This window comes from Gymnodraco acuticeps, unplaced genomic scaffold (assembly GCF_902827175.1).
Source record: "Gymnodraco acuticeps unplaced genomic scaffold, fGymAcu1.1, whole genome shotgun sequence".
NCBI classification, from domain to species: domain Eukaryota; kingdom Metazoa; phylum Chordata; class Actinopteri; order Perciformes; family Bathydraconidae; genus Gymnodraco; species Gymnodraco acuticeps.
The window spans coordinates 5,578,368-5,605,179 of record NW_022990295.1 but is presented as its reverse complement, the minus strand read 5'-3'; the positions used below and the strand labels follow the sequence as shown (position 1 = coordinate 5,605,179).

The following is a 26,812-nucleotide window of genomic DNA, read 5'->3' as shown; positions in this document are numbered from 1 at the left end:
TTGTCAAAGCTTATTTATCCTCCCTAAAAACCCATATTTCTTCCCCCAGTCACTCAGAGCCCCTGCATGCACACACTAGCCATTCACAGTAGGATCAGGGTTAACAGGGCCTGTGCCTTTAATGACAGGAATATCTCCAGGAATTTTAATTAATTTTCCACTCTTAGCAGCTGAATCTGCGTTAATTTCCCCCTCAAGGCCTTTTATAAATTTCATCATTAATAAAATCAGACATTCAATTAGTCCCAAAATCCAGATTGCCAACTATTTCGTAACAGTCCGGGTCCGATTTTCCCTTTTTTATTAGGTTGGGTGAAAAAAAAGTTAAAACTAATTTCATTAATCTAATTGTCATAACTTCGAACCATCTCTTAATTAGTTCAAATTAATATGATTAATCACAATAATGACAAAAACTCATTCAATTACAGGTTTCTCAATGCCAAGTGGATGTGTTGGGGGTGATAGGGGCATAAAGGATGAGGGCGGGAAGCAGAGCTGGCTGCGAGAGACAGGATTGGTTGTGATTATTCCGATGACTGACAGGTTATCAATCATGCCGCACTTTTAATAAAGGCTGCTGGAACTTCAGTGGAAGGCCTGGCTCAGTTGTCTTCTTTCGTGTTTTATTTCTTCAAAATCCTTTGGAACTCTCCTTATTCCCGCATGAAATATGATCCTGCTTTGAACGACTTGAGCTGCACATTTTAATGAAGAGAGTGGTGCGCATAAAAACAAAAATGGACTCATCCATATGTAAATAAAATGGTGGCGGTGCACTTGCTCATCTCCACTACCCCATTATTGCAGAAAATTGCATACGTTTATGCGCTGGAAATGATATCACTTTATTTTCATTTGTCTGAGCGTTCGCTAAAGCTGCAGATGAGTCTGCCCCCTCTCTCGTTCCATTCCCTCTGTCGCTCTGCAGACATATGGATCAGTGAGATGCCTGCTGCGTTGCTTTCAATCAGGGCCACCAATCTAACAAAGCAGAGGAGCAGAAGCATGTCACCATTTGTCACATGCCACTGGGGCACAAGCTGAGCAGCAGGCTCACCCTCGGGTGTGTTAGGCCATGAGGGAGTGCTGCAGCTGCCAGTCTCAGGCAGGTTCCCTCTTGTCCCATGCTGTAGCCCTGGGACCAGCCACCCAAATGTCCCCAGTCAGTTGTCTGGGTACGATTTGACCTGCGCTCCACCCATCTGGACTGAAGACTGCATTGAGAGGGCTGCTTAGCTTCCATCACCCTGAGGAAGGAGTCTGATCATCAGAAGGCCCATCTGGGGATAGAGATCCCCCTGGAGACTCCAAACCTTAGAGTCCTAAAGACGCCCTTTCACTGTACCCCTATTGGCTTTTCATGCCCGCCCGTTCTCTCCTCTATACTTCAAACACCGCTTTAATGCTCCCACTCCAGAGCCGTGGCGCTAAGCAGGAGAGTTCACCTGCCACCCCAGGTAAAGTCAACCAAAGCCTGCTGGAGCGTTAAGCAAAGCATAGCATAGATACATATGTTATGTATCTGTGACAGTGCTTATCATGCAGCTCAAGGGCTCCCATCCTTTACCCAATGGTTATATCTCACACAGCATTGGATCCATGTCCGATGTATATCTTGGCTGACAGCATGGTTGAAAGCCTGGAGCATGACAGACATGTAAAAGTATACATTGTATACCCAAGTGTGCATGCTGCGGCTTGTAAGTTCCTATACTGTGCGGTGGCATGTGTTTACCAGTGCATTGTTTGTGGAGCCAGTGATTAGAGGCTACTGGAAGTGATGCAGAACCAGACAGTGAGCAGTGCCATACGTCCAGGATGCTGTGACCACATGGGGCAGCATATGGAGCTGTTTCCTCTCCCCTCTCCAGGACTTTTTAGACATGTCAGTTGGGCCTTAATCATGCATTTTTCTGCATGAGGGAAGAACTGGAGTATCTGTGCCGAGCTGGCTCCTGTGCCCTGAGGTTCTCAACCAACACAGTCAATCAATAGTGGCCAGCTCCACTGTGTACACAACACAAACATGCACACAAAGGCAGATAGACACATAGAGTTTACCTCAGTCCCATTTAGGAGCCTGTGCTTATTCTGTCCATTATTCAGGCCAACATGACCGTTTTCTTATTGTCATCATGCTTTTTAATTAGAGGAGAGTGGGAACTGCTGGATGGGGGACAATACCTCAGTAGTTCAGCCTTCCAGGGACTCAGGGATAAAAGGGGCATTTTTCAAGGTCTAAACCCACCCTCCCCTCATATGCACAGCCATCTCTAAGTCCCCAGCCACCCTTGAGAGGGAAGCACAGCCTTCCATGTGCATAAAGTTGAAATAAACTGCAGTCTGTATTTTCATTGGGGAAAGTGAACCCAATTTACACGCTGCTTCATTGGAGATGAGCACTGTAGCGTACCCTAGCTGGTAATCTCGCCCAGATTCCCCCTTTGTGTCCTGCATTATTGTTGAAATAAATAACCTTTCATTGCAATCAGTGTGGGGATCTTCACTTAAATTATCGCCCCACAGATAGCTCACTCATGATCTGCTTCTATATCCATTAACTATCCTCGAAAGTGATTTATTGGTGAAGGGTAAGAAAAAGGGAATGAGGAGGAAAGCAAGGAGTACGTTTGGTTAGACAATTGTGCCCTCTACTGTTGGTGAAGTGGATCACTTTAACAGACTGAAAACTGGTAACACCTTCAACAGTAATGTGATGGTTAAGTTTTGTCTTCTAACCTTAAAAAAAAGCTTTTGGATGTCTTTTTAAATATGGCCATCTTAAATTGGAACGACCAAACTGTAGAATGGACGTGTTAAATACCTGCAGTCATTGAAGGAACCATTCAAGCAATACAAAAGAAATCCAGAATAAAGCTCTCTAAAAAAAAAATCCAACACAACCCTCTATGCACTGCAGTTCAGATGGCAGTGTGGGCATAGACATTGTGCCCTCACTTTGTAGCAATTCATGCCAGGGCTCCTGTACCTAGTACCCCCACCCCATCCCTCCATCCACTCCTCCGCAGTCCCTCCTTCCCCACACTCCTGTGATGTGTCGTTACACGCTCGGCTGGCTCCTCTTTCATGACAGACTGTTACTTCCTGGAGCGGAAACGCATTTGATTGTTAACATCTGGGCCATTACAATTGCAAACTAGGGCTCTGTACATCAATCAGGAAGTGATTTCAAAACAAAGAGACCGTCCTCCAATCAATCTATTGGGAAGCGGGGGCATTACATGCTCCTGTAATCCCGGCTAATTAGCGGGATAATGGGAATGAGATTTATGAATCTGCTGAGGAGAGTGGAGGTACGAGGGCATACTCAAATTAGCAGGGATGCGCGCCAGCCAGGGCTGCAATAAGGAGGATGTGCTGTTGGTTTTTATCAACTTCTTGCCGCTGGGCCACCTTTTGGCTCGGTGTCACTGTGAAGGGAGCATCTTGGGCTAATGTGCAGGCACGATGTGAGGCACTGATACAGTACATCAAATCTCTGTTTAAAAGATGAACTTTGTTAACATCCAACAGAGGAGCAGTTTCTGTTCTGTGCTTCTGTCAAACATCTGGTGTATCAAGAAAAAGGAGTAAGCTCTACTAAATATAGGTAGAGCATTAAAATACTTTAAACGGCAAACACATTAGAGGAATTTTGTATCTGTAGACATTCGGCTTTTGTTTGTTTCCAGTGGCTCCCAATAGTTTTGGACCCTGAAAACCCATTTCTAAGGGTTTTGTCCTCCTCTTTCCCAACACATGCACCCTATACACCTCAAATGACACCATGCATATCTGTTCAAATCTATTTAAATGAACCTGATAAACAAAAAACACCAATGAAAAAATTCAAAATGTAAGAGCCAACATCAATAATGAGTACAGTAAATAAGGACATTTAAAAAAAAAAGAACTGTTTTCTACTATTTAAATAGAATGATTTTAAAACAAAACATAAAGAGGAAAACAGATGGACACAACATTAGCCACAGATTGTGAAATCGACTATAGAAACAAGTGGCAAAAATCTGTCATTATTCAAATCTATACTGTGCCATACAAGCACAATGTCCTGGGCTCGATTCCGGCCTTGGGCGCTTGTCATATCTTTAATTTTCTTTATTCCTCTGTCAAATAAAGATGAAATTGCCCCCCCAAAACAAGTTTACAATGTAGAAAATAGAAATTATACAAATATTGCAGCACTTTTTATTGTACCCCACTTCGGAAACCACTGCTGTTGGTGTCATTCAGATATTAAAGGTCCCATGTCATGCTTTTCCGGTTATTACCCGTCCCCTTGTGTGTTATGAAGGTTTTTATGCATGTAAACGGTCTGCAGAGTCACAAACCCTCAAAGTACACCCTGTAGCGAGTAAAACTCTAACTCAGTCTATGCTGCCCCAAAACGCCTTGTTGGAGATTTCTCCTTTTCCATTGTTTACTTCCTGGGTATGACGTGGGGATACCCAGAGGCCACACCCTCTGCCAGCCTTTCACGAAACAAAGCTTCCCAAACCTTTCAGCGATTCATGACGGATATGTACAGCGTAGGGCACTGAAGAACGATGCTGTTCCTACTTTGTTTTGGACCAGCGGGAGATTCGGGTACACAACCTGTAAGTATTCATTGTTGTTTGTGTATTTATGATGTTTAAAAAAAACAAGGTATCTACCACGACTGTTTAAATGGGTAAACGTTTTTCGGGCTACTAAGTTGGGATTGCGGAGAAATGCTCTCTGCAGACCCATTCTCACAGCGTTATAAACCTTTTTCTTACTCAATATCAAGCCACACTTATTGTTTTTACTTCGGCTGTGAGTGTTTGTGTGTGCTCAGGATGAGCTTCGCTTGTTCTCGCTGTATCGCCGACCCGGAAGCCTGTCCGCTCCTCGCAGCAGATCGCAGCAACTAGCCTCGCAAACGTCCCGACCAATCAGAGCACACTGGGCTCACAGGGAGGGGGGGGGGGCAGGAGCTCCAACAAGCCATTTAGGACAGAGAGTGAATATACCTAGTGAAGACACATACTATACAGAGATGCTGTATGAGAAACCAATGTGAGTTTGGAAAATTGCACAGTATAAATCTATTTTACACTGAACAAAAATATAAATGCAACACTTTTGTTTTTGCTCCCATTTTTCATGAGATGAACTCAAAGATTTAAAACATTTTCTATATACACAAAATAACCATTTCTCTCAAATATTGTTCACAAATCTGAAAAAATCTGTGATAGTGAGCACTTCTCCTTTGCCGAGATAATCCATCCCACCTCACAGGTGTGGCATATCAAGATGTGTGCCTTAGGCTGGCCACAATAAAAGGCCACTCTGAAACGTGCAGTTTTGCTTTATTGGGGGGGGTCCAAAAACCAGTCAGTCTCTGGTGTGACCACCATTTGCCTCACGCAGTGCAACACATCTCCTTCGCATAGAGTTGATCAGGTTGTTGATTGTGGCCTGTGGAATGTTGGTCCACTCCTCTTCAATGGCTGTGCCAAGTTGCTGGATATTGGCAGGAACTGGAACACACTGTCGTATACGCCGATCCAGAGCATCCCAAACATGCTCAATGGGTGACATGTCCGGTGAGTATGCTGGCCATGTAAGAACTGGGATGTTTTCAGCCTCCAGGAATTGTGTACAGATCCTTGCAACATGGGGCCGTGCATTATCATGCTGCAACATGAGGTGATGGTCGTGGATGAATGGCACAACAATGGGCCTCAGGATCTCGTCACGGTATCTCTGTGCATTCACAATGCCATCAATAAAATGCACCTGTGTTCGTCGTCCATAACATACGCCTGCCCATACCATAACCCCACCACCACCATGGGCCACTCGATTCACAACATTGACATCAGAAAACCGCTCACCCACACAACGCCACACACGCTGTCTGCCATCTGCCCTGAACAGTGAAAACCGGGATTCATCCGTGAAGAGAACACCTCTCCAACGTGCCAGACACCATCGAATGTGAGCATTTGCCCACTCAAGTCGGTTACGACGGCGAACCGGAGTCAGGTCGAGACCCCGATGAGGACGACGAGCATGCAGATGATCTTCCCTGAGACGGTTTCTGACAGTTTGTGCAGAAATTATTTGGTTATGCAAACCGATTGTTGCAGCAGCTGTCCGAGTGGCTGGTCTCAGACGATCTTGGAGGTGAACATGCTGGATGTGGAGGTCCTGGGCTGGTGTGGTTACATGTGGTTTGCGGTTGTGAGGCCGGTTGGATGTACTGCCAAATTCTCTGAAATGCCTTTGGAGACGGCTTATGGTAGAGAAATGAACATTCAATTCAGGGGCAACAGCTCTGGTGGACATTCCTGCTGTCAGCATGACAATTGCACGCTCCCTCAAAACTTGCGACATCTGTGGCATTGTGCTGTGTGATAAAACTGAACATTTTAGAGTGGCCTTTTATTGTGGCCAGCCTAAGGCACACCTGTGCAATAATCATGCTGTCTAATCAGCATCTTGATATGCCACACCTGTGAGGTGGGATGGATTATCTCGGCAAAGGAGAAGTGCTCACTATCACAGATTTTTTCAGATTTGTGAACAATATTTGAGATAAATGGTTATTTTGTGTATATAGAAAATGTTTTAGATCTTTGAGTTCATCTCATGAAAAATGGGAGTAAAAACAAAACTGTTGCATTTATATGTTTGTTCAGTGTAGTATACCTCAACAATGGAATTATGATCAGTAAAAATGGCCATGACATGGGCCCTTTAAGATATTATGATTTTTGAATGACATGCAGTGTCTGTAGCTTGTTGTCTGCGGTGCAATTTGTCTGACCTTAGAGTTTGGAGGTGTTTAGTCCTCATCTATTGCCCCTAAACTTTCCCATCTTTCTCCAATCTATACATGGCAAAAGAGCGTAAACAGTAGCTATAATCCACACTTTTCCATTCACCCCTTTACCACACGGACTCAGTGAATAAGGGGACGTGTGTGTACAACAATGCCTGTGTGTGAGGCAGTATGCCTGGAGGTGGCTGCCTCAGTGCCACCCTGAAGCCTCTTCCTCCCCAGCGGCCCTGGGCCTGACCTTGCCCGCTGGCGGGGGACATCTCCCATTAAAGCAGTGCATTGTGATAAGGCCATTTCTTTTCCTTCAGCATCCCTTTAATGTCATCCCTGAAATATGAAGTCATTAAGCGATATTAAAACAGTGCTGACAAACTAATTAACAGAAGACATTATACGGGATGGGCTCGATTAATCCGCTTTAATTGCTCTTTTAAATGGGGGCTCCAATTAAAATTAATAAAGATTTACTGGTGATCACACCAAACTACACCAAGAAGTGGTTGTCTGAAGGGCAGCCTAAAGTCAGCGGCCTCCATTCTCAAGTTGCACTCCCTATTGCTCCCTGCGCCCTCCCAGAGTGAGCCTGCCAAAAAAGCCTGTATCTATGAGCAGGAGATTAACCAGAGGGTCTGTCCCAGTGCCCCCGGTCCCCCGGCTGCTTTTGTCTCCAGCTCAGGGGTGTCTGATCCTGCCTTTGTCTTTCCAGGACCCTGCTAAGGAGACAATTTCCCATTAATTTCACAGCACACAAATACACTCACTGTACGCGATCAGCCATGCTTTCTTAACCCACAAATATCTCAAATGCAATGTTTGAAATTATAACAAATTTCACAGTGGCTGTTTCCCTGAAGTCCTTGCTGTGAGGAAATAACTGAGCAGTGTTGAAGAATCCCTTAGCAGAGGATCAGTTTCTACACAGTGACAAGGGCACCCCTATGTGGACACTTTTGTACACAGAATATGATGAATATTGAATGGCCTAAAATACTGATTTATAGTGAAGATATACTTTATTGATCCTAAATTGGGATTTGTATTCGTTACAGCAGCATGCTAAAACAAGCCATTGCACATCATTTGAAAAGTAGAAAATAAACAAATGTAAAATATAAACATCTCAAAATAATAAATATAAAACAGAACCAAAAGGTAATATATACAAGTTGAACGTAAAAGATAAAAATGTGTTGACTCTGGCAAATACACACTATGAAGAGCCAAATTACAGCCAACACAATTTAAAAGCAGGATATTATTATTTATAATTATTAAATGACTTATAAAAGAAAGCTTGTGATTGGCTACAATGTAAAACATATATATATTCTTATGAACACTAAAGAAGACTGTGTGAGAGAGATGAGTGAATTATGTTTGAGGTGAGCTGTGCTGTGTGTATTACAGAAGAGATTCACTAGATGATGCTGTTACTCTTTTCTCTGCATCCATCTCCAAGAACTAAGAGACTGATTGAAATGCTCTTTATTTAGTCTCTCTCAGTGTGAGACTGAGAACACTACCGCTTTATTATCATCAGTATTTTTCTTTAGAAATGTGCCTTTTTATATATTGAAAGCATAGCACAAAGACATCTCTTCCAACACTGTTTGAATTCTGTGACGTCCTGTTGCCTTTTGCTTTTCATTTCCTCTTCATTACACAGAATGCCGCTTTTTATCTGCGCCTCTCTAGTACAGAACATAATTTCATATCGCACCGTTTAAGTTGAAGCCTTGTCAGCCAGAGGCAGTTAAACAAACTGAAGGTAGTTTCTTTGTTTTCTTTCATTTTATCAGAGGTTACCAAGTCTTGTTCAGAAAATGTTACACAACAAATTAATTTAAGCGAAGCACTTTAGTTCAACCAGAGGCATTTTAATTCAGTTGATAATGTAAATCAATTTACTGAAGAAGAAGACGGATCTAATTGAAAAGAAATATCTATTAAAAGATTAGTGAGGTTTATTGTCTCCAGTCTTTGTCATCAACCAATTCAACTAATGTTTTAATTTCTTTAATGTTATCATTTTTGATGTAATTGGTGCTTGGGTGCCTAATTGGTTTTCCTATTAAATGTTGGGTTTTGCGCACTGACAATATAATCTCACGCTGTGATAAGAAAAAGTGTAGTTTTGTTAAAGTCCTTTCTGTTGTGCAGCCTGCCTTTTATTTTTTTAAAGGCACCTTGTTGCTTTAAAATGAATTAGCTGTAAACATACAATAATCTGTATGGATGTGCCAAATACTTCACCGTTATTCAGAGTAAAATAAACAGTTATGACATTTATTTATCCCATTTTATTCCCTGCTGTGGTTTATATTGAGCCCATGTCATCCAAAATAGCTCATCTGTGATTTTTGGGACATCACCATACTTGCATGTGCGTGTGCTTTTGCGTGTGCTTTTGCGGTCGCCACCGTGCTTTGAGTCGGTGCCTGGAAGAAAAAGTCAACGGGTTTGTGGAATTTTGCTTTGGTGGCACAACTGATATGAGGTCACCTCGGGCGTTAGTCATTAGGAGGGAATGCATTGTGGCTGTTTTTAAGACATGGCAGTTGTCCGCATCCGCAGCGGCCGCACAATGAATGCAGGCCTTAGAAAGTTGACTTGAATTGGCTTCAGTGGACAATGTGAACGGCATAGTTTGGGGGACATTTAACAGCTGGCTGCTGGACGTGGATTAGAGGCACCTTAGGGGCTCGGCAGTGGCTCGCAGTATTGTCATAGGGAGAGTTCAATGTTTACAATGGAAAAACAAAGCATTTACCTGTGTGTCTCTTTTTTTAAATATGTGCAATGAAAAGAATCACACAGTTTATATTCTATAATTTAGTGCATTTTTTATTTCAATAATCATCCAGTACATTGTCTGTGAATGAAATATCTGAAAATGATTGTACTTTACATGACCTTTTTATACATAATTAAACCAAAACAGCATTATTTTCACATGCGCATTCTGTCAAGATAAAAGATAACAAAATAATGATAGAACAATATGCAACACTCAACTGTAGCGCATGTACATTTACAAAACACACAGCCAGGAATCAAAAGCAAACTAATACTGATGGTAATTGCCAAAAAGGTCTTCTAGGTCAGCTAAACAGGCTACTATATCGTTTTATAATATTGAAAAAGAATGAAAGCACTCTGTAAACATTTGTACACACACCTAAAAATTCCTTAAATGTGTTGAGGCAGATCATACAGAGTAAACACTAAACAATAGAATAAAGAGCCATCATATTTGTAGATTATTACTTTCTTCTTCTTTTTTTTTAAACATACAGCATTACAGACTAAAGCTTATTCATATTTAAAATGATGTGTGTGTTTTTTTAAGATCTACAAAATTATTAATTATCCAACATCTACATTTCACCTCACTAAAATGCACTACAATAAAGGATGAAATAATACTGTCAAGGTGACCAACTCCTATTCTTCCACTTTTCTAATCCCCCACTTCGGCCTATAAATAAGAAGATGTCTTGAACTCTTCCGGGACGTCGCTGTCCAGTTTACAGATCACCTTGTAGATGGCCTTTTTCCATGAGGGGTCTGAATCTTTGGCTGCGGAAATGGCACTGTAAAACTCATGCAAGGTAATCTCAGAAACCTCCATGAATCTGTCTGGAACCTGTAAGAGAGAGGCAAAAAACATATACGTTGAATCAATCTTGTTAAATCTTCTAATAATGAAAACAGGACTTCATGCAATGAGCATACTGAACAAGCTTTCTTCAGTGCTCTCAAAGTCCAAAACATATCAAATGAAGACCTGTAGTGCAATTCTTCAAACACTCAAACTGATGAAAGGGATCTGATCTCTTTGTTCTCTGCACACATACAATAAATGCAATGCTGCAATCGTTGGCTTTCATTTGGAGGCCTCTTTGATTAGCTAGTCTTATTTTCTTGAACTTAAACTGCATTGTGAGATTTCCATCCAGCGCTGTGAGAGCCAGTCAACAAAAGCATGATTTTAAATCCCATCAGAAATATGGTTGAAAATGAAGATTACAAATGTTTTCATTAGGTTAGATTTAGGGCTAAACTTGGGATAATTGTGTTTAATTAAGAATTATATGTGGCTTAAGTTGGTGTAACGACAGCAGGATAAAAAAACGCATCAACCATTGAAGTCTTGATGCTGGGAGAAACCCGCCCCGCAGCCCATGTTTCCCATCCACTGACTAGTTATCACAACAGTTGGCATAAGTTATTTTTCTTTCCCCTCATCTCCCGACACAAAAGCATCCCTGGGAAAGGAATGTCTTGGTCCCAAGGTAAAGAAAACGGTCCCGTCCCTTTCCCACCGAACGGCCCTTCTCCCTCGGAATCCACAGCGTCTTTCTCAGCATTCCGCATCAGTAGCAATCTCAGTCTCGCTCAGGCGTACTGGTCCTCTAATCCTGAGTTGTTTTAGTGGGATTTTGCGGCTTCCTCTTCCCACAGTTTGATAACGCATCTCTCTGGAGTTTAGATAATGGCTGTAAAGGCTGGCCAGCCACAGGTGCAGTGTGACACACAGGTCAGATAATACAGTATGACCACAGCTACATGCTGACAGGAGAGCATACCTCAGCAGGTACTAACCACTGGGATAAATGTGTCAACTACAAAGTGTTAAAGGAATAGTTGGACATTCTGGGAAATAAGCCTACTCACTTGCTGGTAAAGTTAGATTCATACCGTCAATAGATGTATGTCTGTTGAATAATAAGCAACAGCAAGCAGCCACTTAGCTTAGCATAAAGCTGTAAACAGGGGGAAGCAGCTAGCCTCGCTATGTCTGTAGAGACCAAGTAAGCACCCTTTGTTATATATTTTTGTTTTGTCTGTACAGAAACAACGATTCAACAATTTATATTTCATGTCAGTTTGTGAATTGTTGACTTGCTGAAAGGTGGATGTTGTCGTCTTTCAGACATAGGCAAGCTACCCGTTTTGGCTGTTTACAGAGACATCATTACCCTTATAATATATATATCTGTAATATAAGACCATGTGGGTGCGTTGTATTTTTTATCCTTCTAATAATTGGCAATGCAATTGTTTATGCCTTCAAAGCATCACATTGATTGAATATTGAAATATAAATTATTAGAACATATATTTTCCCTTATGTAATACTGTATACTGAATTCCATTACCACCATCATCACCCTTTTAGCTGGGGGACATTAAACAAACAGAATATGCTACCTCTTATCAGATGAAAGTTGACTGAAGGAAACCTTTATCCATCGCACAGAATACTTGCAGAATGAGAGCAGTACCTCTTTTAACCAAACTTTGAGTTAAAAATCAGACCTTGATGCAAACCATTGAAACCACAACATAAAGGAGAAATGACTAATGAGTGACACTTACATGGAAGTCATTGGCTTTGTTGTAGTGCATGTTCAGCGCCCGGAACAGCTCTGAGTCCCTGCTAACCGTCATGTCTTTGATATCACTGATGCCATCGACGATGGCCTGGCGGGCAAACTTCTCCATCTGGATGTAGTAGAACTCCCTGAAGTTACTGAACCACTTGATCAGCTGAGAGGTGATGCAGCGGTTGAACTGGAAATGAAGAGAGAAAATACGTCTCTTAATATCATTGATTAGTTTACAGCCGATTGACAACCGAAGCCTCTGCATCGACAATAAACTATCCGGCTAAAGTGTCCTTGAGCAAAACAATAAAACCCAACGAGTCCAGAAGTGCTTTTCTAACATTTGATGTCTCAGTGAGGAAGCAAATGAAAGCAGAAATCATCCCTTTTAGTGATAAATTAAAATTGTAATTTCAGAACTCCATTTAGACTTCATTGAGAGCATACAGAAATTAAAAAATATGAATCTCCATGCTTTTCAATTAAAAGTCAAATGGCCGTTTGACGCTTTGGTATTAACCACCCTTTCCATAATTGACTGCACTGGTACCTGTAGGGCAAAATGGCACCAAATGGTCCTGTCACTCTACGCAACATTAATTGCTCTGAGCTTTTCCCACCAATGGTGAAAAAACATCTGTCAGGGCTCTGTATTTCTAAACTCAGTCTTGACATTAGTCCTGTTATTCTATCTCCTCATCCAGAAAGACAGAAAAAAATGCCTAAGGGCTGGGCAGGCATCAAAGACGCTTCTTCTCTCTGGTGTGGTGGGTGAGAAAGCGGCAGCATAAGGACAGAAGGAAGCTTCCCTCTCATTGACTCGGGCTGATAGGATGGAATCAGACACTGGGATTAGGTGCTCTTTTGTTCAGTGCCACTTCCCACCACAGGATTGTAAGCAAGGAGGAGACGTTCGCAGGGCTGCAGCAACAGCATCCTCCCCCCTGACCCCGGGGGTCAGAGCAGATTGAGAGGCAGGGGCCCGCACTGGCTCAGAGATCCAGAGAGAGAAGATAGAGATAGAGAGGAGAAGGAACAGAAACTCCAGAGAAAATTGCAAGGCAGGCAGGAGAGGAGTTATGGGTGTAAGCTTGTAACATAAGCAGGAAGGATGCTCCGATTGGAAAAGAATGAAAAAGAAGGAAGCAGAGATAAATAGGATGAATGAGAAGAGTTAACAACAGGAGACAGATCAGGAGACAAGAGGGAAGACAAAAAGAGGAGATAGAGGAGGAGGCATGACACGAGCCCAAGGCCAAAACACACAGGATGTTGTGTTTAGGCCCAGCTCATCGCCGCCTGGGTGCTGCCGCACAAGTCTCTAATACCAACTCTCTGTTGACACTCAATAGCAATGCCTTGCCTACAGAGTCCTTTGTCACTCCATTTGCTGACTGGAGTGGCTTTTTTAAAGAGAGAATGCCCCTGTATCTCCCTCTGCCCCCAGGACATACTAGCAGCTCAGTGGCTTTGTTATTTAAACCCTCTGCGTTTTTGTTTCTCTCCTCCGACACACTGCTGATTTTTCTGTCCCAAACACACACTGACAAGTAGATACCGGGGAGTTTAAACGCAGGGCAAACAATCCTGCAGCTTGTTTGACACATTATAGTTCAAATGTAATTACCTTGACATCAGGGAAGAAGTTTTTCAGCACATTGGAGCTGGGGTAGCGGGTGTAGAAGAACATCAGCTTGGCCTTCTTCAGATGGCTCGGGGTGAGACCCTCCTGGATGTTCACATTAACGTTAAGGCAAAAAACCTGACAATTAAATAGAACACAGCATGCAGTCCTATGCAAAGTGATAGCAGACCAGAGTATTGTGTTGCCTCAATCTTCAGCTAAATTGAATTTCCCTAAAGAACAGCTCGGCATTAACCAGGGAGTCAATAATGACCCTAACATGTGCTTATTGGCAAAACAGAATTACCAATTAGATTAGGGATTTTTAATTAGAGAGCGAAGCACTTCATGCCTGGCAGTAAAGACAGCTTGTTTTGAAATGTTTTGAAAAAAGAAGCCGGTTTTCGGATATAATAAAGTTGATTTAAAAGACGACATATGGTGCTATATTTGTTTTACTTTGGAAAGAAACACGCCAAAAAAAGGGACATTTTTTAAACAAAATTTAAATTACATGTAGTTCAAATTCAAATGTATTTATATAGCCCAATATCACAAATCACATTTAAGTATTTTAGTAGTATGTTTAATAAAATGTTTTTGAGTTTATGTGTGAGGCTTTAATTGTACACGTTTTGAATGGTAAAAATTGCAATATATATAAATATATACATTTCCTTAATTTCCTATGATAAATAATTCAATATCTTCTCAAGTATACCCCCTATGGCAATGAAGATGGTCAGGAGCATATCCTCTGTAGTCCACCACCACGCCTTAGGACATCATATTTCCTTATCAGGTCACCACACAATACATTTATTAGAGGAACCCTTGCTTTGAAATACGGAAGTTAAGATGAAAGATTTATGTGGTATTGTTCAAAGAGAAGCAGAGCTCTTTGCTCTGTAAAGATAAAGCGAATCCTGACAGGCACTACATTATATTCCTCTCTTATTCCGTGCGACAAGACAATCAACAACACTTCTCTGACTATTTTCAAATGATTTACTTTATAAAGACGGATTGTAACGAAATTATTTATTTCTTAGGCAAAGGATAATGAAATGTAGATGTTACATTTCATCATTCAGATTGTGGATGTCAGCAAACACATCATTAAAAGAACAATAAAGCCATTTTCCCTGAATTAAACATCTTATCCTAGATGGATTTTCTATGAGTTCCTATAAGGCTAAAAAAAACTGTTATCTTGCACTCTGTTTCAATCATGTACACTCTGACAAAGGTATCCAACAACAAATGCTCAAGACAAGAGCTCAAGTGTGGTGGTTGTGAGGCACTTCTGGTTTCCAGCAGCACTCAGATGTGACCTTTTAGATGCACCCCTATCACTCTGATGATGGAGAAATAGATCCTGCACCTTTTCAAGTCTGAAAAAATGACGCTTCCTGAAACAGAAACCGATGCTTTCTCTGCCTTTGAAAAATTGGCTTTTGTTCCTGGCAATTCTTATCAAAGCCTTGTATTCCTTTTTAGTTGTCTTTTTCTAAACTTAAAGTCATTACTCTGCTCAGATTAAAGAAGATGCTGTAATTTTCTATGGGGTTAGCGAGATCAAAGAAAAAATTCTCCTTGAAGTTTGTTACTGGAACTGCCCATGCTGCAATGAACCTCAACCAGCCATTGTTCAAATGGAAGAGCTAACATATAGGGAGTGTGTATCAATGAAGGAGGTAAATACAGTATGAGATAATAACACGCATACCCTGCTGTATGGGGAATGGTACAGAATGATCTGGTGTTGCTTTTCATTGTCAATTCTGTCAATTGTTTTAGAATTATTAAATTATTTATAATAAAATGTAATCATTCTAGAATATTTGTTTTGTATTTACCCAATACAATAACCGTTTTTTAAAAAGCCTACCTGCATTAAATATCTGAATTGTGTCTCTTTTTGTATCTATTGTCTCTTTTTTTATCATCATTATTACACAACAAAGCTCTAAATCCTGCATTTAAAAAAAAATCAAAGCCGCTCTGGCTCCACATATTTATTTTAAATAAAAGGATATGTTGAGTGACATGTAGGGGTTTCGGTCGGCCATGCTCTGCAGTTCTCCGCACTCGATCTTGACGTGGGGGAGACACAGATTGTCGACCGTCACTGCCCCCAGGGCGGAGGCACGGGCGTGGTGGGCGAGGTGGCTGGACGTCACCTTGGACCTCATGGCGATGGCGTCCCAGGGCAGGTCCACGGAGTCTGGGGAGTTCCTGTCCATGGATGGGGCCATGCAGGGGTGACCCCCGAAACTGGAATGTGGCCCGTACTTAAGAAGATGCTCCAGGATCTGACTGTCGTGCAGAGGGGTGCTGTAGCTGAACTGAAATGGATTCTGGTGCATGGGGTAGGGCCTCTTCACTGTCGGGTTGACTGAGCTCAGAGGGGTCACGGGCGGCTTGCGGACCACCAGTGACAGTGCCTCCGTCTGGTCCGGTGGGCTGTGAGCCTCGGAGCTTTCATAATACTCCAAAGAGCAGGGCTTCACCGCAGCCTCCTCCGCCTGGGGCTGTTCCTGGGGGGAGCCGGCCTGCTGGCGCTTCCTGTCTGCACCTACGCCGATCTGCAGCTCTGGAGAGGAGCACATGCGCTGCTGAGGGGACAGATCCTGCCCTGTGGAGGACGCTTCCTTCTTGAACACTCTGTCCACACAGTCATTCACAGCCCTGGAGAGCTCCTGCTTCAGGGTGTCCTGCAGGCTCCGACTCTCCCTCTGTTGCACCAGATAACCAACTACTTTCATTCGGTCCTTACACTCCGCAGTCACCCTGCTATTCTTCCTTTCAAAATCATCTTCAGTGCTTACGTACCGTGACTCTGTGCTTTCATGCTCCACACCTTCTGTGTCATCCCTGTCATTGTTTTCAGGGTCCTCCTGGTTGTAAACTTGCAGGAACTTTTCCTGGAGCTGGCGCAGCAGCCTCTGCATGCTGTGCAACTGCTCCTTCAGCTTGTGACACTCCTCATCCTTGTTGCAGTTATCACTATTGCTGCTGCTTCCGGGTCTTCTGTTTGCCGGCCCTCCAACACTGTGTTCCTGATGCTGAGGCAACCGCTGTTTACGTTTGTTCTCCCTGTATGCTTCTCTGGCCTCTCTGGTGTCTCTGGCATCTGTGTCACACCTCTCGCTGTCTCCAGGCTGCCGGCTGTTGGGAGAGCCCGCCATGACCCTGATAATGTTCTCCACTCTGGCCCTCTTGGCCTGCAGGTGGTCAGCCATGGGATGCTCCACCTCCGTGCCGGCTCCTGTGGGAACATGAGCGCCGGGGGAGGCAGCTTCCACAGTGCTGTCTTTTGAGGATATGCTGCACTGGTCCTCCTGGCTGGAGTCAGCCGCAGCGGAGCCTGAAAGGTAGAAATGGCTTTCATCTAGTGCCCTCTTGTTGTGGATTGTCTTGCGAAGGAGTTGAGAGATGATGGATCCGCTGGAGTATGAGGCCAGAGGCTCGTCGTACATGTTTCTGCGGAAGCAAGGCAACATGACATCAGGTTTGTCGTCCTCGAGGCAGCCTTCACTGGAGTTGTGCATGGTCTGGTCGGGGAGACTGAGGTTCATGCTCGATAAGAAAAACTGTCTTCGGCTACACACGTTGCACAACCAGTTATTTAAAATGCGAGAATCTGAAAAGAGAGAAAAATAGAACATAGTAAAAATCATACATAATGAAAAAACATTTTAATATAAAATGTGCTTTAGCCATTCATTATTCTTAAATCCTGTATGTGCATTCTTATATTGTGTATTTTCTTTTACACTTTTAATAAAACAATCTTTGCATATACATTATTGCATGCCTATTTCTGAACATTGACATTCAATTTAAACAGTAATGTCTCTTTATTCCTTGGATTCGTAGCAAAAATAAAGTATATTCATTTGTTAAATTGTTTCAGGTAAATTCATCTATACACAACATTTACAGGTGATTCTGCTTGTTAGAAAATGTCACTTTTGTAACTTAAAATTACTACATTAACAAGCAAAAGTAGAATTACTGTTATATATGATAGAAAGTCAATGAATCCTACATTAATCGCAAGTAGCTCTGTTCTGTAAAAAAAAAAAGAAGACGCATAAGAAATCCTTGATCTTCTGTAATAAGGGAGTGCTTTTTTTTGTATCATTTCATCTTGGGGTTGTAATATTGGATAACACAAAGGATAAAAAGACTGATACCCATCAAAGGTAAATGATAGCCTCTGAAAGCAATAGACCACACACAACAAACGGCTCTATGTATATATTATTTAAAAAAGAAAATACCATGAAAACCTCTTTATATTTTTCTGGTTCTCATCTTAAAGAATGATCAAGAAATTATTCTCAATGGTAAATATATAAAAAGCTCAATTTACCGATTCTATAATAACTAACTTAATTCCCTTTTGGTGTTTATTTTATAATATGTTCTGTGCTGTAGCTCACAGCATGGCATGTCAAACTAATTCAATACTTAAATGAAACGTATGGACTTGAAACGGGTATTCTACATTTTATTACTAGACGATAGATCCGTCCTTATGTTTATTTTTCTTACTTTGACATAATTAAGCATTCTTTCAGAAAGATCAACCTGTTTTGTAACTCAGTTACCCCTCATAGCAAAGTTTGAGAGGATTTAATTTTCCTACAATTTGTAGACAGCATTTCAAAGTCACCTTTACTTTTTACAGTTTGACATTTCCTGAAATATAGCAGGCAGACCTACTGTTTGTGGATAAACTCATTTGTATATATATGAAGCAACACATCATCTCAATAAAAAAAATATATATTTTAGTTTACTCAAACATTTCAACAGTCAATAAACACTTCATAATCGAATTTTTTTTTTTAAACTCACCAATCATATGATTATAATTTCTGTTGTCCTGTAAAAGCCTGCATGAGTTTTTCTAAAGCACTTTTCATAAAAAAAAATCAAGCTGAAGTGATGAGACAGGAGGCGGGTGAGCTGCAGGCATGCACTGTGTCACAGGCTGCAGTTTCCCCACGGTGCACAGAGACAGAGCGGCTGTGATGGGACCTTACCTGTTGCCGGGACGTGCTGCCGAGCTGATGGCCTGCGCAGACTGGGCTGTGGACAGTAGGAGTGCAGGAGAGGCATCACGCAGCTGGGGCGTGGCCATGTGAAAGCAAATCACCCACATAATGTCAAGAGAAGGAAAGTATTATTAGTGAGGTGTTGGAGGAATAGGTGGGTGAAGCCTTATGTATTGTCAATTTGGAAATGTGCACAAGTATTCATAGGGAAAACGTTTAAATATTCATCTATGACTGGAAAATGTAGATGTTGGCCTACTTAAATAAATAAAAGACGTCTCTACTGCTATCCTTTAATCTCTCAATAATTGTATTTATCTCAAAAGGGCAATTTTTGGACCATGCATTTACGAAAAACAAGCAAAGCAGTCGTAAACTCAAAGAATAAATAAGTGAAAAGTATACACTTGAAATTAGATACACTATGCTAATAAAAATCATAACCCTCTATAGACTTACCTTAACTTTTCGCTATTCTATTCTATAAAATCATATGTTTTCTTATACTTACCCTTAGGCTATGCATTGTCCTATATCATTTGAATATTATCATATATTTTTTCTATTATAGTCTATATTTACGTTGTTGCATGTAGGCTGTCTGTAAATACGGTACTCTTACAACTACCTTTACAGACAGCCTACATGTAACAACGTAAATATAGAGACTATAATAGAAAATATATTTCCCCAGCCCAGACAGGCCTACAGTGGGGGTCAGAGGGGACCACTAATCTCCAGCCTGCCCCCCTCTCGGAGCACTTGGTTTATCCCTCACCACTTCCTCGCTTTTTTGCGCGTCCGGCTTGTCCGTGTTACCGGAGTTCCCTTCCGCTGACAGGCTGCTGTCACACAGCCATCATGTTATCCCATTCCCGGTGTCTCACCAGGAATTTTGGCCGTTCCCTGTCTGCCATCCGCCAGGTAGGCAACACGCAAGTAACCTGTTGTCGTTGCCTCGCTGGGCAGGACTCCTCGCTGTCTCTGTAGTGTGTTCAGAGCTAGCATATATGGCTAGCATACATTAGCTGCAGGCCACGGTCATGCTGTAACATTGTAAGCCAAGGACAGTTTGACACTTCCCTGCACAACTCTGTATCGTAGTCTGTATTAAAGTGTAAAGCAGTGTCCTCTGTGTTGTGTTTGTCTCGAATTCACATTAATGTTAAAGGTGTTACACAGAGAGTAAAGTGTCCATCTTTAGTTACACAAGTTATCCAATATTGTTTTGGTAGCTAGCAAGAACATGCTAGCCGCGCTAAGCTAAATACACGGGTAGGTTAGCTAGGTCCTAGCTATCATGCTGAGGTCATAGTGTGATTATTGAGAGAAAACCACGCCCCTTTTAGTTAACTTTATGAAGTGTTGTGTTAATGTTTTATTCCTTTGATTTAGCTTCATGTAAGCAAAGTCAAATGTCAGAAAGTCCTGCTAAGTGTATGTCAGCTTGTCAGTAAGATAAGTAGTATAACATTAGGCTTTAAGGCAACTGTTCAAGTAGCCTGTTAACATATGTATTCATTTGCTGCTGCAGTTCTTATGCAATACCACAAAGCTACCTGTTTGCCTCAAAAATGTATTGATTGTGTCAAAGGTCATGTCTAACTTGTAGAAATAACCTTTGACCGACAGCACTGACTTATCTTGCTCAGGTTGAATCCTTTGTTGGCACTTAAGTTCAATCTCAACTATTATCACTGTTAGACATAAGGGGCAAGTCATTGACCTTGATGTCAGTGTTGCAATGTTCCAGACATTGTTGAGTTGTCTTTTCTGCACAATCGCTCCTAAAAAAGTTGCAAATGTGTTTTAAATCCTAACTGTGTTTTGTCACAGGGGAATAATGGACTTGCACGTCGGGCCACGGCAGGTATGTTTGGTTACTGTTCAAGCGATATGTCTTAAATGCCAATCTTTGATTTTGGATAGTCCTGCTGCAAGAAGTTAATAACACTTCTCCTTGTCCATTCTCTTACAGCTCTATCAGCTAGCCATTCTATCACTCTGAACAACAATGTGTAAGTAACACAAGTACATTTACTGACAGAATTTAAGTAAAACATTCACACTGTAGATGTTTCCAAGTCAAACAAATTGTTTAGTTTTGGGGATCGCTATTAATTGTTATAATTTTGAATTCATTTATTTTGTTTCTCTCCAGAAAATCTGATCCTCGTTCCAGCGTCTTCCAAATCCAGTACTTCAGGACGTCTGTAGCCCACAGTATGTTTCGAGCCAAATGCTTTTTATTCATACACTTATCTAAATCACTACTACTGATGTGAGGAGTAAATAAATGCATCTCCTATGACTTGTTTTTGTTCTATAGGAGAGGAAGTTGTCACAGTCAATACTCCTGCGTTTGCTGAATCTGTCACAGAGGGAGACGTAAGGTGGGAAAAAGGTAACTTTATTTAAATGTTATTTGCACACATGAATAGCTTCTGACACTGTAAAGAATAATAGGAACAGATACTGGATGGATACATAGACTAACTAAACAAAAGTTAGTCAATCTGCCCTCTGTTCCTAAAATAGAGCCTGCTTCTTACAGCTGTTGGAGACACCGTTGCCGAGGATGAGGTGGTGTGTGAAATCGAGACTGATAAGGTCAATTAAGTAAACGTTTTATTAATTTTTGATTGTTCGGTTATGCCTTCAAATGTAAAGGCCATCATTGTTTTGGCACATAAATAGTTAAAGTATTGGGGCACGTCGTTTTTTTCCCCAAAATAACAAATACAAAATCATGTTTGTTGGAGATTATTTCTAAAGTATTTCATTTTCCTCCTGACTGAATATGAGAATTACGCGAGAATAAAACCATACGGTCATTATTTTGGCAACAAATGTAGGCTATTTTGAAAATGTATAGAACTTTTCCATGTCTTATTTAAACCTATGATGATCTCTTTATGTGTTCCCCTTCCATTAGACATCAGTGCAGGTTCCCTCTCCTGCTGCTGGGGTGATCCTGGAGCTTTTGGTCCCTGATGGAGGGAAAGTCGAGGGAGGAAATGCACTCTTCACGCTTCGAAAAGGAGGTCCGTGTATTGTCATTTTATTTAAAAAAAGTACACAGTGCTGATATAAAAAATATATATGTAAAGTCTGTCTCAAACTAACGGTTCGCTTCTGTCTTTAGCTGGTCCTCCCAAAGCTGCAGAAGCCCCAAAAGCTGAGGCCCCGGCCGCCGCCACCCCTCCACCACCTTCTGCTGCCCCCCCTCCTCCCCCCTCAGCTGTGGGCCCCATTCCCACCACTATGCCCCCTGTGCCACCTGTGCCAGCACATGCTATGGACACCAAACCAGGTTAGTCGTCATGAGACAGACGGTCCGTGTCATGTGAGAACCGTTTTACTTGACATCTGTGCTCTTGACCTCTAGCTTACTTGATTACTCATCGTCGGCAGTGGCTTTCACCAGTGCCACTAAACCCGATGTCTGGAGATACTAAAGGCGTATTTCTGTCTTTCTCACAGTTTCAGCCATCAAGCCCACTGCTCCTGCTGCACCGGCGGCTCAAGCTGAGGGGGCGAATAAAGGAGCCAGGACAGAGAGCAGGGTAAAGTGCAAAGATCTCTACAAACACCTCAATAACATTAAGCGGTATCTGATGATACAGTTTGTGAAATGGATCAGTATAGTACTTGAGAACTGAATTTGAAATGTTTTGTTTTAGGTTAAGATGAACCGCATGCGACTGAGAATTGCCCAGAGACTGAAGGAAGCCCAAAACACCTGCGCTATGTTGACTACGTTTAATGAGGTCGACATGAGGTAGGAAACTCTATTAGTTGACCTACATTATAAAGCCATCAGTGTTGTTTTTAGAAATGTTTTCCTGTGTTAACAGTGTCCAAATCTGCTTATAAATTAGCATGTTTGTAAGTGTGCCTGTGTGCAGTACACAGGATACACACTGCCTGTTAAAAGCCAAAACAACACTTGCACAAATGGTTATAGATTGGAATCTGCCCAATAGGAAAAGCTTTTTGAAACCCGATATCCTCTTAAACGCTGGAATGTAAATATTTGGTCGTAATGCCATCTAAAACGAAGATAAGAATTGTTAAAACCGGTTTTATTAATTTACAAGGAAATGTTATTGTCTGCACTTGCCCCCTGTGCTGAAGAGGACACTTTGAGGATTTCTTTTCCCCACAAATGTGCGGTGTCAGCTTTCAGCTATTCAGGGTTTTCTATGTATCCTAATTAGATTGACATTGACGGTCTGGAGGAAGACTTCCCATGCTAGGGCTCATCTGGAGCCGAAGGAGCTAGTCAGAGCAGGAGGCTGGAGCATCTGTAGGGGCCCACAGAGACCTGCGCTCTGAGTGGAAGAGCGGCCTCAACCGATATGGGCTTTTATGACAGCCCAATAAGATTTACAGGCCCTAGAAAGTGAAGATTTTTATCGCTTCTTCTCTCCTTTCTCGGAGAGTCTGTGTCTTGGGAGGGGCTAATTATGTTAGCGGAGAAACCCTAGAGCTTCAACAGGGTTAGAGACAGGAAAACAAACAATTAAAAAGAGAGATACACGAGAAAAATGAGCAATGATGAAACGATTAGAGGGCCAATTTCAATAGCTTTAATTCACCACTATCTGCAACAGCATTTTTTTATAGCCACAAAAAGGCATTGTTTGTTTTTTTAGATTGTGATTTTTTTTTTACTGTTACAGTATTTAGGAAAAGATTGTCTTATATTAGCTTGTACTTTAGTTTTTCGAAAAATTCACATCATTCATTAATTGCTGCTGTTTGTTGTAAACTCGGCAACAAGGAAGTAACCGACTTATTTTCATAACCTGCGAACCCTTCCTGAAGCCAGTCCGCCCATCAGTTCTCAGAAATGAACACAATTTGCTCAAATATGAAGGGGATATTAAAGATCACATTTTTGGGGGTTTTTTGTAATAAAAAATGTTTTAGTCATTCTTTAAACACATTTCACACTGAAAGGCTTCATTTTCTGCTTCAGCCCTGCTTGTTGCCTTAATAACAACTAGTTAATTGATCTTTGCAATTGTTTTTGTCTATTTCCCTGCAGCAACATCTCAGAGATGAGGAAGACGTACAAAGATGCGTACCTGAAAAAGCACAACATCAAGTTGGGCTTCATGTCTGCGTTTGTGAAGGCTGCTGCCTACGCTCTGGCTGACCAACCTTCTGTCAACGGCGGTATGTATCTAACCTTAAACGACAGTGAAACCTTACCCTGCGGTGACAGCTTGGCTGCGTCTTTGCACGTATGAGTACAAGTCACTGAGAGAGGATGAAAGGAAGAAAAACGATTTAAGCTTCAGTAGATTTCTCTTGCGAACCTCAAACCCAACACTCACTTATTTACTGCCTATAAACACCCTGACCTATTTAGATACACCACAATGAAGGAGAGGGGGGGGGTCACTGATGCTGGCTTTTACCAATCTGAAAAAGTCTGTGGCTTTTTACTTGCATGTAACAGAAAATGCCACCCATTAAAAGGAAATGACCTTCGGGGGGGCTGCATAAGAAATGGAAATGTAATCAAAATTGCAATATTCACTTGTGCAATATCCAAATCGCAGTAAGTTCAATACTTGGTCAAGGCAGAATATGTGAAAATATATAAATAAAGTATTGTGGAGCTAGTCCCAGCCTACAAAGAGTATTCTACAGATGTAATACAAATCCATGTTGAGTACAGATCCTCTAAGAAAATCACACCATTTTAATATATTTTCTTAGATTATGTGAATAACGTTAAAACAATGATTCCCTCTAATATTGCTAATTATATTGCAATTACAATACATTATGCAATATGTGTTTTTCAATATGTAAATCATGCAGCCGCAAACGTTGGTGTAAATTGTATTGATGATTTGCAGTTTTAACATGAATTCATATTTCTTTTGTCTACAATGTTAACCAATTCCTCTGTGTTTTCAGTCATTGATGACACAACCAAAGAGATTGTGTACAGGGATTACGTGGACATCAGTGTTGCCGTGGCCACGCCAAAGGTGAGACAAGTGCCTTTTACTGTAATGCTGAGTGTAAGTGCTTCACTTGACTCTAATGTGAAGAGCAGAAAATTGAGTCATATAACTTCTCTCTCAGGGTCTCGTGGTTCCTGTAATCCGAAACGTGGAGGGAATGAATTTTACTGACATCGAGAAGGCCATCAATATGTTGGGAGAAAAGGTGAGATTTTATATTATATTATGACACATTCTTCGGTCATTTCTTTTACACTTCACGGGTTTTCATTTGGAGATTTCCTCAGTATTTGACCGATCCTTATTGTTGGCGTGTGTTCGTAGGCCCGTAAGAATGAGCTGGCTGTGGAGGACATGGACGGAGGAACCTTCACCATCAGCAACGGCGGCGTGTTTGGGTCCATGTTCGGCACACCCATAATTAATCCACCCCAGTCTGCCATTTTAGGCATGCACGGCATCTTTGACAGGCCCGTAGCAATCGGTGGCAAGGTTGGTATTCTTCACTTTAAACCTTAAAATACATAAAAAAAGAGACAATATACCTAGCATGGAGTCGTCATATATGTAAAATGACTGTCCAACATTTTTCATTCTTATCATGAATTTAAAAGTTTAGTTACTATTTCAGTAGATTAAAGATAGATTTGCTTTTTTTTTTGTTTAAAGGTCACCTATTATGCAAAATCCACTTTTTCATGTATTTTATACATAAACATGTGTCCCCTCTGTGGAAAGAGATTCTGAAAGTTTCAGGAAAAAAGATTCACTCACTTTTTGTCCTGATCCATTTATATAATGAAAATGAGCTGATCAGATTGTGGCCACTTTATGATGTCATAACGATTTTTTGGCTTGTGTAACCATTAGCCAATCACCAACCAAGGTAACCCCCCCCTTATCACCTGACTCTCCTCCTAGAGCACCATTGTGTCTTTTTAACCAAATATCTCTCAGAGGGGCGTGGGGAGGGGCTCCTTATTTTCATCTAAAGTAACAGACAGAGAATCAGCACTTTTGAAACGTGGCTGAAACAGAGGGGATTATGGGATGCTACAATGATCTGTTTGGTATTTGGAGCCAAACACTTCAGAGACGTGTTTTGTATATATCTGAGACCTATAATATATTGATGAAAAACAGTATAATAGGGGACCTTTAAAAACAAAAAACAAAAACAAAGGGCCTTGTTTGTCAAATTGTATTATTGTATACACTAATTTGAGTGTGTCTAACATTGCATGCATTGAATCCTATTCTCTTGTTCAGGTGGAGATCCGTCCCATGATGTATGTTGCCCTGACATACGACCATCGTCTGATAGATGGAAGAGAGGCCGTCACTTTCCTGCGTAAGATCAAGTCAGTGGTGGAGGACCCCAGGATGCTGCTCCTTGACATGTAAATCCCTGTGACTCTAAGCCCGAATCAAACAAACCCCCTCCCCCCCACACACAACCAGTGGTTGTCCTCACCTGGTGAACATGACTGCAGTTGTTGTGTTAGAAAAAACGATTTTGGGGAGAATTCTTTTTTGAGTACTGAGAGGTTTAGTTCTATTGTGGAGAAATGTCTGGGTTTCTATGGTGCTGGTCTTTAGATCAAACAAAACAAAGAGTATCCTAGTACTCATTTGCGCCATGTCATTTTCTACATACAACACAATAAATGTCAACCTATTGTGTATAAATGTCAAAGATAGAAGAAGTGATTAGTTTAATTTAATTATATTGGGTGAGAGAAGAACAATGAAAACATATTGGACCAGAAACCAAGAAACACTATGTCTGAAATGGTCCAAAGTGAAAAATATGAGGGAAATGATCTTTATGCTCTGTTAGAAAGACTATTTAAGTAAAAAAGAAAGTTTTAAACAATAAAAGCTTCTCTGACTGTAGGTTTTGT

The 26,812-nt window shown here is 41.4% G+C and overlaps 2 protein-coding genes across 4 annotated transcripts; one reads left to right on the top strand and one right to left on the bottom strand.

Annotated features, from left to right (window-relative positions):
- Positions 1–9,664: 9,664 nt before the first annotated feature.
- Positions 9,665–19,799, bottom strand: prox2 (prospero homeobox 2). Of its 3 annotated transcripts, XM_034222364.1 has the most exons (6): positions 19,700–19,799; positions 18,910–18,992; positions 15,892–17,498; positions 13,856–13,963; positions 12,221–12,415; positions 9,665–10,484 (listed from the first exon to the last, which is right to left on the bottom strand). In XM_034222364.1, the coding sequence occupies exons 2-6, from the start codon at positions 18,983–18,985 to the stop codon at positions 10,317–10,319; spliced, it is 2,154 nt and encodes a 717-aa protein (XP_034078255.1). In that variant the 5' UTR covers positions 18,986–18,992; positions 19,700–19,799; the 3' UTR covers positions 9,665–10,316. The 3 variants fall into 3 exon arrangements, with proteins under 3 accessions (XP_034078255.1, XP_034078254.1, XP_034078256.1); XM_034222363.1 differs by having other exon boundaries at positions 18,910–19,748; XM_034222365.1 differs by lacking the exon at positions 19,700–19,799 and having other exon boundaries at positions 18,722–18,944.
- Positions 19,651–26,804, top strand: dlst (dihydrolipoamide S-succinyltransferase). Its single transcript, XM_034222366.1, has 15 exons — positions 19,651–19,845; positions 20,758–20,791; positions 20,900–20,939; positions 21,083–21,144; positions 21,251–21,325; positions 21,476–21,531; positions 21,857–21,965; positions 22,067–22,234; positions 22,405–22,487; positions 22,605–22,702; positions 23,975–24,105; positions 24,859–24,932; positions 25,030–25,113; positions 25,233–25,400; positions 26,178–26,804. Exons 1-15 carry the CDS (start codon positions 19,783–19,785, stop codon positions 26,310–26,312), a joined length of 1,380 nt encoding a protein of 459 aa, XP_034078257.1. The 5' UTR covers positions 19,651–19,782; the 3' UTR covers positions 26,313–26,804.
- The last annotated feature ends 8 nt before the right edge of the window (positions 26,805–26,812 follow it).